The sequence below is a fragment of the Strix uralensis genome, chromosome 22 (assembly GCF_047716275.1).
Source record: "Strix uralensis isolate ZFMK-TIS-50842 chromosome 22, bStrUra1, whole genome shotgun sequence".
NCBI classification, from domain to species: domain Eukaryota; kingdom Metazoa; phylum Chordata; class Aves; order Strigiformes; family Strigidae; genus Strix; species Strix uralensis.
The window spans coordinates 9,808,787-9,826,175 of NC_133993.1; the positions used below are offsets into that span (position 1 = coordinate 9,808,787).

At 41.5% G+C, this 17,389-nt stretch overlaps 1 protein-coding gene across 1 annotated transcript in view; it reads right to left on the reverse strand.

The window, feature by feature from the left end:
* NPEPPS (aminopeptidase puromycin sensitive) overlaps positions 1-17,389 on the reverse strand; it is a 39,096-nt gene that overhangs the window by 5,961 nt on the left and 15,746 nt on the right. The window contains exons 3-17 of the mRNA XM_074892522.1: positions 15,498-15,575; positions 14,341-14,462; positions 13,319-13,426; positions 12,245-12,445; positions 11,705-11,801; positions 11,566-11,599; positions 10,027-10,141; positions 7,246-7,410; positions 6,080-6,184; positions 5,720-5,780; positions 4,793-4,902; positions 4,085-4,148; positions 3,336-3,475; positions 1,672-1,806; positions 19-238 (exon numbers count right to left, since the gene is read on the reverse strand). Of these exons, the coding sequence (XP_074748623.1) occupies positions 19-238; positions 1,672-1,806; positions 3,336-3,475; positions 4,085-4,148; positions 4,793-4,902; positions 5,720-5,780; positions 6,080-6,184; positions 7,246-7,410; positions 10,027-10,141; positions 11,566-11,599; positions 11,705-11,801; positions 12,245-12,445; positions 13,319-13,426; positions 14,341-14,462; positions 15,498-15,575 (1,755 nt within the window). The remainder of the gene's footprint in view (positions 1-18; positions 239-1,671; positions 1,807-3,335; positions 3,476-4,084; positions 4,149-4,792; positions 4,903-5,719; positions 5,781-6,079; positions 6,185-7,245; positions 7,411-10,026; positions 10,142-11,565; positions 11,600-11,704; positions 11,802-12,244; positions 12,446-13,318; positions 13,427-14,340; positions 14,463-15,497; positions 15,576-17,389) is intronic.

Below are 17,389 nucleotides of genomic sequence, written 5' to 3' on the forward strand. Positions count from 1 at the left end.
ACCGCATAAGCTTCCTACCTTCTCCAGGTTTGGGGTCCCAGCCCAGTCTCTCCCCTATGGGTGAAAAGACATCTTTCACGAACACCTGGATTTCCTCATAGAAGTCTGTGTGGGACAAGAGAGTCGAGAGAATCCCCAGGTTACAGCTGAGGTCGCTCCACACAGTATAATTGGGCTCATTCACAAAAGCTTCCATGACTTTTAGAACCTCTACAGTGCTAATGATTCCAGCTCGGGCCTGGGAGAGGAAAAGACACAGATTAATCTTATTTCCAAACAGAATTAAGACATTTAATAGCTCATCACATTATTTTACAGTCTTTCCTGCTCAGTTTGCACAGGCTGTATATAAACTCTATCTTCTCTGTTGTGGGGTTCTGCCAAGGGGAGTTAACACTCGTCAAGGCACCTCAGCTGTCTGCTCGGGGCACACAACGCCTTTTACACACAGGTAAGCACTTTACAAGCAGACAGATGTATAATTATAAATACATTTTGCAAACAAGAAACAGACCAGGAGATTAAGTGACTTAACGAAACTGCAGCAATGCCAGCAAGAAAAAAAAAGCAAACCCCCAGAGTTATTCTCAGCCAGATACAACACTCACCAAAATGTTATTTTAACTAAAAATTGTAAAGATTTAAAGATTTATTTTTTTTCTCTTCATTAAATGGAAAGTGTAAAACTGCAGAAGTCATTTTTGCTTCCTGCTTCCCGTGAATTAGTACAAGAAGTGCTGCCTTTCCACCTCTGCCAGGAAAATTTTACATTCCCTGTTTCACAGCATCACGAAGACGCTCCTACGCTTAGTGCAGTGATAATACCCACAGCAGCTACGTCCAGATTGCTCAGATTTTTGTTACTCTGGAACCAGACCGGTAATTTATGGTACCAGAAAAAGAGGCGAAGATCAATTTTTATTATCTAAGCTATATTCACCTATGGTAAAAACATGATTAAAACTGAAACCAAATTCGGAGTCTAACAATGTTCCTACATGCATTATTTGCTCAATTTTTTGTCCCATTAGCCTTGCAATATTTGGGAAATGACTCAAGCTACAGTTTCAGCCCCCATCAACTAAGCCGTGACAAGAGTTACACACTTTGAAGCTCGAGAGGAAGGGTACCAAACCTACTTCTTTAAAAGTTTCCATATATTTGCTGACTAGCAAGAACAAGAAAGTACAACCTGAACTAGAGTACGGTAACTAATTGTTCAGAGCCAGCAACACCTGCTTTGGGGGTAATTCCTTGCTTTTAAACAGTAAGAATCCCCAACAGCCACCTCCTCCAGCAGAGGACAGTCATAGCAAGTCCAACTGAACAAAGCACACGGTGCTGATAGTACTTGATAAAGTCATTGAGGGGATCATTAAAATATCCTTATTTTGATGAGTTAAAAGAAAGCAAGTTCTCAGAACAATTTTATAAAAAACCCTATAATATACCCCTGCAGAGAACAGTGCAACAGGAGTTACAGACAGACCACTTCCATAGGGTTTAAGTCTTACAATACAAGTTCGAACTTGTCAAGCTAATTAATAGCTAGATGTATGCAGTAATCCCAAAGGCACTTTGCCTCCAGAAACTGCGACTGACTCTTCAGACACCCATTTCTGCAGTTATTGTAGCTCTTGTTATTAGGCAGAATAGCAAAGAGTTGCTTACCAGAGAGAAAAGATCGTTCTGCAGACCAAGCCTGTCCACAGGGGGTAGGGAGAGGTCTTTGATCGCTGGTATTAAACTCTCCAGCATGTCAGGGCTATACTGAGTACGGTAAAAGCCTACTGTTCCAAGGTTTAACTGAAAAGTACCAAAAGAGCAAAAAATTAAAAGTAAGGAACAAATAAGGAAATGCTTTTTATTTTTAGGACCACTAGGAATTTCTCAAAGCACTGCAGCTCAGAGAAATCAGTCACTATCATTTAATTAAAAAGAAAAAACAGATCATAAAGTAAGGGAGAAAGACTAAAGATTCCAGCGCAGAGGTGCTCACTAAGAGGTACAGAAGACAAGAGCAAGCTGGCAGAAGGAACCAGAGGCTGGACTTAAAACTAGGAGCAAGAAAAAAAGAGAAACTTCTCTTCTAGGGGTAAATCCTAACGGAACTAAGGGTAGTCACATGCCAAGAAGATAAAATGCAGGAGACTGCAGGTGCGAGAATCTTAACTTTTGCAACCTCTCTCCCACAACCTGCTCCGTTCAATTTTGATAGAACCATCTTCTCAAGAAAGGAGAGCAAGCACCTCTGCCCAGCGTGAACGCAAGTCACGGTCAGTGAGGCTGATGAACTATGCTGGCTACACGCTACTTCCTACTGGCACTTCAGTGTAGATGGTCAGATACTGCGGTTGGTTGAACAACAGTACCTGACATAAACCAAAACCATTGCTGAGCTCCTCAGGAAGTCAGCCCCTTTGCTGCTGCTACGGTTTGGGTCACTCCCACGGCCGGTCCTCAGGACTGCGGCACTCACTAAAAACCTCCGGCTGACCACCTTTGCAGCCAGCAGTCCTACGACGCCACCTGCGACTGAGCTGGATTGTTGCCTTCTCAGGCAGAAATATCAAACTTTATCCTCATTTAGACAGGGCGTTTTCAGAATTATTCATTTCATGCCCCTCTTTATTACCGGGGGGACCCAGATAGATGTGGTGATTCAAGAGAATACGCAGGCCTGACCACTGGAATGCCTGTGTTAGTTAAATGGGAAGATTTAATTAATATTCAGAGACTAATCCTTAATGTTATTTCACAATACAGCTCCAGCTTAGAAACAATTACTCTTCAACCTCAGTAGCTCATACAGCCATAGTCCCAGCCAGTTGCTGTCTTTCAGTTTTTAAATTCAGTTTGACTGGTGTCTGCAGTAGACCTCAATAGTGAATTTTTTCACTTACAAATAATTGTACTTGTCTGGCAATAGCCAGTGAAAAACCTTCACACTAATGAAAGATAAACAGGACTATTTTTGCTCAGGATGGACTTTAACTAAACTGTGGTTGCCATGGGATACCAAAAAAGCCATCACATTTCAACGCAAAAGCTGCCTCTAATTACACACTGTTTTTCCGGGCTCGGACTCCTAAAAGGTTCAAGTTTACATTGTCTAGACTACTGTTGGAAGGCGAAGAACTACACTAAGCAAGCATTATAGAGAGGAGCCAATATTCAAGAGCACCACAGAGAGGCCTCTCCACAAGAAATACAAGATTGCAAGGGAGGAAAAAAAGAAAAAAAAAAAAACAGAAGAGGAAAATGAAATGCAAGGGAACATTAAAGTGACATTCAAACTTATTCCCGGTAATATGTTCTCCTTTGTGACAACCCACCTTCACCCACTGGTCTGGTTTGATGTCTTTCAAAACCAAGGTGAGCTCTGGTTTGTCCATCAATACTTGCATTTTGGCACAGGTGGGGTCATCACTTGTACAAATACTTATGGGGACCATCCACATGGGGAAATCCTCCCCTAAAAGAAGAAACAGTAAAAAGGAAGGCCTAAGGAAGAAAAAGTATGCACACAACACTGAGAAACTCTGCCTGATGTTCAAGCAAGTTTCAGCAGCAGTTTAAGCAAGGCTACTTAAATTCAAATAGGCACAAATCTGACGGACAACAGCAGTTCTAGGGTTAAAAACCCAGACTCTCTAAGGCACCTTTCAAGCTAAACATTTTAATTTCTATAAGCCCGGAAGATGGGTGGAATCTGCATCTTCAGACAGAGCTGGCTGCCATATGAGGCATTTTGATTTCAGCACTACTGTAAAACCAGCAGCTTACAGAGCTCCTCAGATGGCAGCACCAGCCTTAACCAGGACATCAGAAGAGAAACATCTCAATGAAAACTGAACTTCGGTTCAGACTGCAGATGAATGCTGTTCTCCGAGCAAGGAGGACATGGAAACCACATGTGTGAGAGTGCTCAACCTTAGATTTTCTGAAGTTTTAACAATACTTAAACACCTGAATCCAAGCAGAGCACCTGCCTGCTCTGCAGTGCAGCTGTTTCATCTCAAAATTGCTGCCGCTGCATGAAAAGCAACGAGCACTCCATTCCTGCTCTTAGCACTCGTCTTACCAGTATATGGTCCACTGGCACAGAATTTCTTCTGGACTAACTTCAACACTCTGTCGTCTTCTTGCTGAGGAAAAAAAAAAAAAAGAAAAGAAAAAGTAAAAGAGAGAGAAAGGAATTATCAGAACACCTAATCTCAGCTTCTGTATATCACAATACATTCGTGTGCCCTCTGTTAAACGGAGTAACTTGTGCTCTCCTCCAGAAAAAGGAGCTACATCAAGAATTATTCCAATGCATTAACCACCGTTACTGTTAAAACACACACACCCCCCCATTTCTCATTTGAATTTGTTGTCTGACTTCAGCTTCCAGCCAGTAATCTTCACTCACCCTGCAATCTTGTGGAATAAGCATAATTGGAGTGAGAAGGAAAATGTGTGGCAAGGGGACCTAAGTCAGATATTCCCTCCCCCCCACACACACACACTTCACACACAAAGGGCAATCGGGCCATGTCAGCAAAGTCCAAGCGCATGATCTAGAGCGCTCGTGGAGTAACTGTATGGCTTTGCACCAGGTTCCTCAAGTGAGCTGCACTTCCCCTCCCTTCAGAAACAGAACTGTCACCGAACAAAGCAACCCACTGTACTGCCTCCCGATCAAAGGGAATTTTTCAAATAACTGGATACTACTAAACCTGATCCAAAACCACAGTTAAAGGCAGAACTTTTGACCCTGAAGGGCTGAAAAATGCATAGTTATATTTACCTGTTCAGCTTCCACATAAATGAGCGGAAATCCCATTTGTTTGGTCCATGTATTCATCACAGCAGCAATAGGTTTACCACTCGCTTTTTCCAGGCTTTCCCAGAGATCCTCTGCAGAAGAAAAGTCTGACTAAGGACTCCCGGGGTCTTGACATGTCAGGTGCTATTAAGGACACTACATGGGCACTGGAGGGGGGAGGCTGTATTGTTCCTCCAGTTTGCCCTTCGTGTCTGGGTTGTGTTTTTATTGAATTGTAACAGATAATAGGCAAGAAAAATGAAATACTTTAAAGCACTCATGGGGGAGAGAGGGGAAAAGAAAGCTTCTTTACTACTAAAAGAATGCAATCAATACACATTGTGATAATAAAAATGAGCATTAAATATTCAAAATGGTAAACAGAGGAATCTTTTGCTTAAGTTTTTCATATATTATGTCAAAAGAGCTGACCAAGCAACAAGGAGTGTTTTAGGCTGATAGAGCATGACGTTCCACTTCCACGTTTATGCCTAATACACAAAAAAAGGTTTAAGTAAAGAAAGCGCTGTGAGATGTTAGACGAGACTTTGAACAATTTAATCACACATGCAATCAATACTGCAAAAGGAAGCTTGCAAAAGGCTTACTTGGCAAATCAAGATACTCTGTTTCTAAATTAGATTACTACGCAGATGTGGTTCTCAACGGTAAATGCAGCCCTTTCAGATTACCTCACCCACACACGCCTGAGGTACAGAACCCCCAGAGGATGCTGCACTCCGGCTGTGCAGGGGACACTTTGTATGGAACTGGAAACAAGCCAATTATTTCTTTGCATTTCAGTTATCTCAGGTGGAAAACCAGCTGTTTAAGAATCCATCACTTAAGCACTAAAGAGTTTGTCTCCAAAAAATCACTTTTCTTAAGCACACAATAACCACCAGTTACCTGTAGCGGCATTCTTCTGCTGGAACTTCGTTAAATATAAATTCATTCCTTTCCGAAAGTCCTGGGAACATACAATTGAATACGTAATGGCACCAGAACAGAGTCTTTTCTATCCTCCCTCTGCGCTGCATTTATATGCAAAACTCAGCCAAGTAATCTTAGGATCACTACATACATCTCTAACTCCTGCCATAATTTCCCGCTATCTTATTTCTCCTCAGTAAGTTCAAATAAAGTCCAAATACAAATCGGAGAAAAAGTTTTCAAAATATAGAAGACACAGATTATTTTTTTTTAATGGTATTTTTAACTGTAAAAAAGATTTGACAATCTACATTTGGCTTTTTAAACGATTTTTACCTCATCACCAATATAGTCATGTAGCATTCGGATTACAGATGCTCCCTTGCTGTAAGAAATAGCGTCGAATATTTCATCTACTTCGGAGGGATGGCCAACACTAACCTGTGGTAAACAGCATAATTAACAGCGAGAACAGTTTTAACCACCATAAGGTTTTGATTTTAGTTGTTCTAGCATTTAATGAGCTGACTGTTCTCACTGAAGAAAGCACACGCATATCCATCACTAAATTGCCTCAGTGGAATCTCCACACTCAAACTTATCCACATATGGCTGGGTTAGGACTGGTTAAACATATTTTAGTTTTGGTATTTAATCAAGTAGACTTAGGGATCTTGCTTCGATCGTGTGGTTCAACACTTACCCAAAAGCAAAAAAGCAGTGGAAGTTGTTTAATTCTGGGACAGCGAACAATAAATGCTCAGGAAATGCACTCAATGAGTAAGTCACTCTAAAATGACCTGCTGCACAAGGTAATTTCCCAACATCTATTACACCAAACAGTTCTTAAGCCATCAGAAAACTTGTCCATGGTGATCTCTAGGAACTGGAAGAGAGTTTTCTTTTAGCACAGCTCCCAGTTTTGCTGGAGCTCGCTGCTGCTGCCTTCTCCTCCTCACCGAAGTACTGCCTTGTTCCAAAGCAGCAAGCCCAGCTGGACTCTACTTACTTCAAGGCTGGCTGTATCCTCTCCCAGTTCTGGGAGGACAACGCAGAAACACCTACGGTGGCCTCAGATGAAAACCAGTACAAGCCCAGCAAAGTTTTGTAGCCTGGGCTCTGGGCTATGCTGCACTTCAGTTTCTGTTGTCAAGGGCTGGACTAAATTAGTAGCTACCTCAGCGTGCTCAAGGGCCAGAAAACGACCCACTTTGGTCAGAAACCAAATCAAAACACAAATAATGATGAGTTTTGATCACAACTTTGCCCTTTCAAGTCAGAAGAGCAGAAAAACTCCCGAAGGAGCCGTCATCAGACCCTCAAACCTCACTTCTGAAATACTAATTCAAGTAGAGAAAAATCTACAAAGTGTAAATGCAACCTTTGATTTTTCTTTGCATCATGAATGACTGCAGAGTTCCCCTTTTTCTTAACGGGAAAAAAGCTTACACGCAGCTGACAAGAAAAAAAGGGAGACAATCAATAGGAAAGATTGAACTTACTTCAATAGGATGACTGTTGTCTAAGGCATCAAGCTCTTGAGCTCGTGTGTAATCAGCAGAAACAAACTGAGTCCAGATATCATATTCTGGGAAACAGTGATCTACACATAGGTACTCAATCCAGGAGGCAAATCCTTCGTTCAGCCAGAGATGGGTCCACCATTCCTGCAAAGATAAGACGGCAGACTAAAGAACAAAATTCCAACAGCTTCGTTTAATCAACAGTAATTTTGCAGCAAAGATAAGCTGTTAATGGCCTAGTTTAGTACAAATCAGAGAAACAGGCAACACTTGTGAGCACAAATTCCTCTCTATAAAGAAGTCATCAGCCCAAGAAGAGTAATCAGCCTTCAATAACTGTCTTCCCCTTGCCTTAAGTTTTAGAAACTCTGCACGGGGCAGAACTGCATCAGGTACAAATGAAATTCCCGGAGACTAGACTAGAGGTCAGAGCAGAGCCAGAGGGAACAGCCACGAATGTCACCCAGACTGGGGAAGAGTCAGCAACGGGCAAGGCCACGGTTCAGCAAAGCTGCAGAGCTGTGGGCAACATGACAGTGTCTCTTCCAAACTGAATAGCAGCAGCTGCAGAAGACTGATTTTGTTTGGGTTTGGTTTTTTTGCTGATGAGGATGCTTACGTAAAGGAGAAAACCTGGAATCCGAAGAAGCCTTCTAGACTACGGAAACCTGAAATCTAGTAAACAGTTAAAAGCTGTCTCTCACCAGCCAAAGGTGGGCTTTGTTTTTTCGAAGGTAAGAATGTTACGTTGACATTTTAAAATTCTTCCTTTCACTTCTAATATTTAACCGAAGTAGGAGAGGTAAGGAAACAAGCTACGGATAACTGAGGGAGAAAACACCCTTTTCTATAACTGCACTTACCAACCATTCTTTAAATGCAAACGGGGTGGGTGACTCAGAAGAGCGTGGCTGGGAGGATACGGACCCTCAAGTAGAAGAGGCTGAACAGGCTGTAGAATCAGTGCAGCGAGCTGCTGCTCTACAAAGCACTACTGCTTCTACTATGAATGAAACATTTACCCCAGGGACAGTGGAATTTCAATAAGGAAAGCTGTCACCGAAACTCTACACAGATAAGCCCTGCTTTATTTTTAGAGTGGAGACTATCCAATTTTCTTTTACATTTCTGATCGCATCTGTTTCCACGACAAGGTTCCAATAGATACAGATTGGTGCCAAAGGACAACTGCAAAAGAGATTCTTGGGCAATTCCATTGGACTCCTAAATCTTTTCACCTCCCTGGTGTCTCCCTTATCCCTCTGGCAACCTACTGCTCACGAACCTCTCTCTTCCCCTAGAAGTATTCTTATTTCATTTATCTTTGCTCCAGAAGAACTGGCATATTGTGCTGGCCAGTAAGATCTGGTACTGGCAAACTAAACCAGTGATGCTGCTGAGGCTTTCTGCTGTGCTGTACGTGCCTCAGATTATAGAGAAAAAGCTGACTTGGGCATTTCTCAATTTCCACATCAGAATGTCTTTTCTTATTTCACAGTTGCGCCACAGAACATAAAATAATAACCAAAGAGAAAGAGTACTTAAAAAGAAAATTTTTGGAAGACCTAGAACTTCAAAAGGAAAATATAAAAAGCTAATTCAATATAAATTTTAGAGATTCTTGTAAATGATACTTTCTCAAGCTTACTGCCACAGTTCTCAATGCTCAGAAGGACCACCAATGGTTCGTGGGTCACAAACAGTCTCTGAGGCACTTGCTAGCATCCTACAGTGTTGTCTAGCCACGTGATGCTAGCTCGCCTTGCTTCCAGCTGCTCAACTGTACTAAAAGCTAAAAATATACTATTTTAATATTATTTTTTCCATTTAAATATTGTGTTGCTCTCACATGGAAGCTACTTGTACTACCACAAACAGGAATGTACACAGCTGAGTGGGTTTTAAGAGGCACAGCACTGTAGAAGAGTTTGACAAACTTTGCTTAGTGTTACAATTAATATTTACACTGGGTTTTTTCCTCCATCCACTCACACTTAATTTTAGCAGCCAAAAAGCCAGAACGATGCAGATTTGGGGTTCCAGAAGCCATGGTTTTTTTAACCAAACACACTGGTTTCTTACAATAAAAGTAACTTCCTAACCTGTGGAAATTTTGGATTCAAGCATCTGCTTGCAGGGTTTTGGGAAAAGGAATGTCAGATCTCATTAACAGAGTAAGCTGAAGCCATTTGTTAACAGCAGAAGCTCTGACAGATACAGGTTTCAGTTTTTAGCACTAAATGGAATTTATTTACAGATTTCAGTCTGGCTGCCTCACATATGCTTGTATTTCCACCAAAATGACTTAAATATCAAGCCATTCAGACAGCTGGCTCCCCATACATCCAGAGTAATTCCTGTGAGTTACTATTGAGCAACTTTTCAGCTAGAACAATTTTCAATGCTGAGCTGGTATTGAGCCCGTTCGGTATGAAAGCCCGATGAGTGAATCATGCCTACCTGAAAGGAAAACAGTGGATTATTGCTTCTAAGTAATCTGACTAGCCAAAATCATTTTCCATGGAACGCTTGCTCATCTCTAACTAGGACGATATTCAAACATCTGAACATTACTTCACATAGAAAAGATGTAGGAATACTTCCAAAGAACACACTAGTAAGGAAGTAATAAAGCGCTGTTTAATTATGCATTTTTTTTATTTTAAAGATAGTGTGCCTGCTATTCAGGGGGACTTGAACACACACATGATATGAAGCACATGTCAAAGAAAATGAGAAGAACTTGTAACTGTTAGATACCATGGTCACAAGGTTTCCAAACCACTGATGAGCAAGTTCGTGTCCTACAACCAGAGCAACCCACTGGCGAGATGAAGAACAGGAATTTTTGGGGTCAATGAGCAATGCAGTCTCCCTGTATTTAAGAGAGAAAGATAACTGAACAGAGCGGTACATGCCTAGGGAAAAAACAACAGTCAAAAGTAGGTTAAATGACCTAAGCAAGCTAAAAAGTGATCAGTGCAACTGAAAAAACCAGAAGCTACTTCAGTTTAGACATTATTTTGGTAAGTTCCACAGCTGTTGGAATGCTTTGGAGCAGTAAGTCCTTATGGCATGCAAGAAGACAAGTGCAAAAACCCAGGCAGGAACAAGAAAGATTATCCTTTATTTATAAAATAGCTCACCTACCTAATCTAGGAACCTTAACTGTAACTCCCCTTGCACTGCTCGATGTATGCACAGCAAGTCTTCTCTGCCTCCCTCACCCCCAAAGGAATTCCAGCTCTTCCAAGCTCACAACCAGCCACGTTTCACCCGCCGCTGCAGACACACGAGGTTGTCCACGCAGGGCACACGTGCACACACACGCACACACACACACACACGCGCAAGCGCTCCCGAGGTCGGGCACACAACCCTCCTGTCAGGGTCAGGACTTAGTGCGTCAGTCAGAAAGGACTTCTGGACTCAAAGGGGGAAAACGTGCATCTCAAAACACAGACGGTGCCTGCAGATTATGCCAACCTTCTGTCCCCGAAGGGATAAAGCAAGCGTGCCAAACTGAGCATAAGGGGGGGGAAAATTAACAGCACAATTAAGAAAGGCTTCCAAAAATTCTACTTATCCAGGACAAATATTTTTTTTTTTCCCACGGGGAGTAAAATACCAGATTTCATCAGAATTGCGATAAGCAGACAAGTAGATTTTAAACCTGGGCTCAAATTTCCATTGCCATTTTTTTAAGGCCAAATTAAAAGTTTAGCAGAAGAAATTCAAACTATTTCAGGGTTTAAAGTCCAAAGCTTACGAAGTTGTACAAAACAAAGGAAAATAATTCTAACAATGAGCACAGATAATGTAATAATATCAAGCAAAAGTACAAAAGCTTGATCAGATGAAGAAAAAAAACTGAAAAGGAAGGCAAGTTAATATTTCTGATTTACTCATATCCACATGGTTATGCTGTGGTTGCTAAATTTACCAACTTGCCTACAACATTGAATAAGAAACAATTCCAGCTGTGTCAGTAAGTGCGTAACTTTAACGGGGAAAAAAGGGGCCAAGAAAGTTCTCTTGTAGAACAGGCAGTGCTGCCAGACACTTAAAAATCTCACGCCCTTGGACAGTAGCTGTAATAGCTCATTTTTGCCTTAAGATTTGTACAATAATGCACGCTGCTGCAGAAGTCAAAATTATCCAAACCGAAGCAAGAGTTGAAGGTATTTACTCAGCCTTATTTGGGATGATACCCAATAATCACAGCTCCCTAAAACTAATCCAATTACTTCCAAGAATTAGTGAACAAAGAGGGGGAAAGACAGTATTTTAACAGCATACCTATAAGTAACAAGGCCCCAGTTCTCCATGGCACCTTTATAAAATAAATACAAAGGTTTATTGATATTGATACACACCTCTTCCTAAATGTTTAAAATTCAAATAAAATACAGTTCATCAATAAAGTGAGTTACTTTACCAGCAGCAAAGTCTGCAATAGCTATGAGATCAATTTTAGGAAGAGGGTAAGGAACATTGAAGTAGTCCTTATAAAAAGGCAGAGTTTTAGCAGCAACCTGTAAGAAATAAGAGGAGAAATGTTACGTTGACTTGGAACAACTGGTAAAACTTGAAGATTTATGACTGAAACTAGCCTTAGAAAGCAGCACACACAAGACTCCTTCCAGAAGCCCCGCTCCCAGCTCCCAGAGCACAATGGTTTGGAAGACTCCCGTCCCCTGTTTCTCCAGGCTGTAGCCCACCCTTCAGTACTTCTCATCATCTTTGGAGCAAAGTCTACATCACCGTATCAGAACTGAATTCAGCTGCGCGTTTCCGTCATTGCAGACGTTCGTTTGTCCAAAACTGAAATTGTTTAATATCAAGCCCAGTCTCTCTGAGCTATGAAAGCAAAAAAACCAGCCTCACGAGCTTCGCACGGACTGAACAGAGGAGAGCACGGCGTCCAGCCCGCCGGAGATCGCTGCCGCAACAAGGGAGCCACCCTGCGCGCATTTACCTCTAACGCAAACTTTCCTTGTTCCGCTTTGCCAACAGGAGTGTAAACACGCACTAAGACGCCGTCGAGGGACCTGGCCTCTACAAAGTCATATTCGCCCACCACAAACGCTACAAGATACGTCGACATTATGGGGGTGCGAGCGAACTTCACTTCCACCAGATTTTCGTCGTCTGGGTACGGCTTCCGGTCAACGACGTTCTTTCAACATGAAAGGGAATCAGTTAGTTTCATGGAAGTGAAACTGTGTTACACAATACGTTTGACTAACTATTCCATCGTTATGAGTCATGCATTTAAAATGAAAGGACTTCTTTGACGATTTTAAAATACAGACCGCAATGTAGTTCCCCTCCTAACTAAAGAGTTGCACTTCTACAATATATAAGTTCTATTCCATGACAGCAAAGGCAGCTGAACACATCAGCGACCAGCCACTGTCCTTCGAGGTGACTATTACCCACATCCCAGTATGGCATCAGGCTTTCACTTTACATTCTGAAACAGAAACCATGAAAGTTTGCTGCTGGAATTAAAAAGTCCGTTTTTAAACTGACTCACTCTTCTCCAGCAACGTAACCTAGAAATATGGGCACCATATTCGAAGTAGCAACCTGAAAATGCCCACTTGTATTTGGGACAGAAGTACTTCTACTCGCACATTTCATCCCAGCTCTGGTCAGAAATTCTCTAGAGCAGAAAACATGCTTATTTATCTCAAGTGCTTATGTAGCTATAACAGCTATATAAACACACAAAGGCTTATTTTTTTTCCAGTCACTCTTAATCAAGCAAGCAGCACGTGGCTAGAAATATGCTAAGACTTTTCTTTTTTTTTTTTTTTTTAAACCACCACCACTGTGGTTTGTACAACCTGTTTAGGTTTTGTGCTAGCATCTGACATCACAGTATCTTTTTAAAAGCTCTCTCAATTTATTGCTGCTTAGTAATAGCTACCAAGACAGCCTATATTCCTAATTCTGTTACTGAGACACACTATTAACTATCAAATAATCAGCTGGTGTTATTACAGCTTTATTTAAGACACTGTTTACTTGTACATCAAGAACTTACCATATTTGACAAAGCTACTCTGTCTTTAGGAACCACCAAAGAAATATCAAATGTTGCCTTAATAGCAGGCTCATCCCAGCAAGGGAAAGCTCTGCGAGCGTCAGTAGCCTGAAGGAAATAAGAGCATTAAAACAAATAACTCACAAGAGATTGTGGCAATAAAACACACACAAAAATTCAGCATATTTTACAGGCAAAAAGTTGGGTGAACGACAGCTAGTCATTGCTGTAGAGTTGCTTCCCTGCCACTCTTGACCTCTGCATTAGAGCATTTTATTCTTACTGTGATAACCTATTTCACTCTCGGTTTAAAAAAAATGCAGCTGAAAAGCACTCTGAGCTCTGATGGAATTCTACAGTCTGAGCAAAATTTAGCAGAGTCATGACAGGAGCAAAGCTCAGTCATGTGAAAGCAGAGAGGGCACCCAGGCGTTCACAGACCGTACACACAAGACCACCTATTTATATTCCATCAGTAGACTGCACCCAAGAAATGTTCTATTTGTACTAGGTAAGTACTCGGTTTTATGTAACCAGGCAGATAACTATGAAATTACAGTATGGTATAAAATTCTGTTATTACGTCCAGGCTTTACATAATACTTGAGAGAGAATCTGGCTCACATTCTGGATGTCATTAAGGCACTGAGATAAAAGCAGTGTCCTATTAAAAAAATTAATATACTTCATAAAGGAAAGTTAAACAGAGGTATTTGACCACATCTAAATAAATAGCTGTTCTTCAACATTGCAGCTATTGTATATATACGATGCATCACACATCAGCATGATCCTTGGCTGGGGAATTTGCCAGACCCAGAATTTACTGACCTTGAAGTCACAATGTAAAGGCTGCTTTTAGTAATACCCATCCCCACTAAGAGCAAGAAGCAAATAATTATGGATTTTTGAAATTTACCCAGAGGGTACAGCTAAAGCTAGGAAATCGTGTCTTTGCTTCTTCTAAACATAAATCCTATATTAAGAATGACATTCCCTGAAAACAAAAATATAGCCCATACCTCAAACTGAGTGACAGCAGCATAGCGTGTGTCTCCGGTAGGGGTGGTATATTTACTCCGGTAAAAACCTTTCATTTTATCATTCAGCTCCCCTACAAAGTCTATCTTTAGCGTCCCTGTCCCTGTAACAGAAACAGATGGGACATTGTTATTTGCATGTGCCAAACAGAACATTTATTCGTCTGGACCTTCAGGCCAGGCCACTCCGCTGGCCCGTTGCCCTTCTGAAATAAGATGTCCCTTCAACTCATCTCCACCCATCGTTTTTTTGCCAACCTCCCTCAAACCCTTCACTCTCCTCACACAAAATAAGCTCCAGCAGAGCAGCGCAGGCAAAGCCAGACTCACCACAGCATTTTAGCATTAATCGGAGATCAGAGGCCGTGGCAGTATCATTCTCATCTTCTGAACACAGGGCAGTAACCAGGAGAGACCCACCTGAAGCCACTTGAGAAGTCCGATCCTACAATCCTTACCTTTGAGTAAAGTTTGCAAAAATATAGGATGGCTACTAAGTAATAACGGCATCCTGTGAGATCTACAAAAGCCAAGATGGAGCACTGGCTGCGTTCAAGCTTATAAGTCAATTAGTCTCAGGATTTATTCTGCCCTCAATGACTCAGTGCAAAAGGGGAAACCTGATCTTGATCAGAGAGGCAGCATGCCAATACCCCACAGAACAAAACACTGAAGCCTTATCACCCTAGAATCTTTATATTTGTATTTGTCAAGATGAAAAACTGCTTTATTCAAACTCAGGAGCTGAGTTTCAATTGACAAACTCCTCAGAGCAAAAAATTGTAGCGGTTTCAAAAGAAATTAGTATGTTCACGCCTAGGAAAACACCGCAGTAATTCAGATTAGCTCATTCTCAGTAAGAGGAAAACAGATCATCGGTAGCTAACATAAATAGCTTCTGAGCCTAACTGCCAATAGCAGGTAAATAATTAGAGTCACCTCAGCTGTTGGAAGCAAAAATCACCATTAATGGAACAACATTTTCAATTCCAGAGGCTCACAAAGTGACTTATGGTGGACAGACTCCCTAGGGAGCACTACATTCACAGTCAGAAACTTCAGGAAAGACAGAGCTGTCCTACTCCAGCTTTTTCAAGTGCAAACGTCTTAAACGCAGAAAGCATGAAAATAGCTCTTACCTTTCTGAAGAGTACTGGGAAAGGAGAGAGTAACCTTTTCATCCTCATTTTGGTAGTTGAACCCTGTAGCATGTACCTCTGAAACAGAAAAACAGACTACTTTGTTCAAAATAAGCCCCAGAGATGTTTTTGTAACTCATGAACATTTAAAATTAACTGAACCAGCTGAATCCAACAACATGCTGTAGTTACTGAACAAATCAATAAGGCCTGAATAGTCCAGAATGATATAAATGCAAGCCACCGAAGAAACGCCACCCGTCGTCAGAGTTCCACATTATATTATCTTCCTTCAGACAAATAAATCTCCCACATTCACAGACTATACAGCCATGCACCTCGTCCATCCCAGCGCCGCACTCACACACGCAGGGAAGTCTTCTGCTGCGCCGAGTGATGAAAGCTGCGCTGTGAAACTGCAAACGTGCAGCAGGAGCAGCGTCCTGGACCCCCCCAGGAGTGCTGGTAGCAACTGCTACACTCCCCACAAACGGGAAAACACCGCACAAAACTTTCCCTCGACATTAAGTGCTTACATCGGTGCGGCAGGAATCTTATTAATTATTCCAAACAGGATGCCTTATGATTTATTTAACTAATTTGTGGATCTCACTTTGAAAAGCACACTAATATCCACAGCAGGGTGGTTTGGTTTGGTTTTAACCACAAAGAAAAACACAATGTGGATTTTATTTAAAAATTGTCTTCAGAACCAAGGACCTACCTTGGAGTTTGTATACCATTCAGCAAGGGCATCCAAAACCAACCAGAATATTAAGCAGAATGGCATTTACACAGCATTGGATCTATTTGTAGATGCAAAGATCCGAATGATGAGGCCAAGCTGGAGAGACAGGGGGAGGGAATCGGTCCTCAGGAATTAAACTGTCCTGCAGCTTAGAGTTAGCAGAGCCAGGAGAGGACACCTGGTGTTGCTTCTTCCTTCCTAATTCATCAAGTCCCACTCGCTGCATCCAAGATGATGTACATCTATGCTCTTTCGACCAAAAAACCCTAAAATAGCTACATCGGACCTCACTTTGCAAGTTCTGCTGCCTATGTCACTCTATACTCAACCACCTCAATAACCAGGTATTTAAGAAATGCAAATCTCCACCAGAACAAACGAGCAATGCTTTCTACCACACATCAGCGTCATGAACTACCAAACTTGGTGAGCCTGAATATAACAATACACCTTTCCGTGCAGACACACTGATGGATAATTCTAGATCTATAAATACAATAAACATCTGGCAGTTCAGAATAGTTTTGAAAGCACTCCTAGTACAAGCTGCCCGTCCCATCCCACTGACATCACTCAAATTGAAGCGGGAAGATACCGAGGACACTGAAATGCCACCAAGGGCCCAGCAACCTTTTCAGGTACTTTCAAAATTGACCTAAGTAGTAAATAGCTCAGTCATCAGTAAATAGCTTCAGCCATCTACTGAAGTAGCTACAAGCTTTGAATGATCACAGAAAAAAAAGGACAAAAAGGAGTACTGGAAAGTGTTGTGATACAGAGAGGTAAACATCCTCAAAGAAAGAGGTACCACTATATCAACTTAATTACGGGGAATTCTGAATGACAAAGCTTTTTTGAAAGAACAATTTCATTTACAGAATGACCTCTCTTCCACACTCAAGTATCGCTACAAGGATCCAGGTATTCTGTTTCAGAGGCAGCCTAAGCACGGTCACAAGATGTTCAGCTAAGTTGTTCCATATGCGAGAAAAGTAACTGGAAACATGTTTTTATTCTTATAAAATTTAAAGTGCTATTTATTCTGGAATAGTATGATTTCAGCCTTAAGTCAGAGCTAATACCAACCTCTGCTCACAGAGAACATAAATGCAGAAACTGCATGAATACATTAGTCTTAACTACT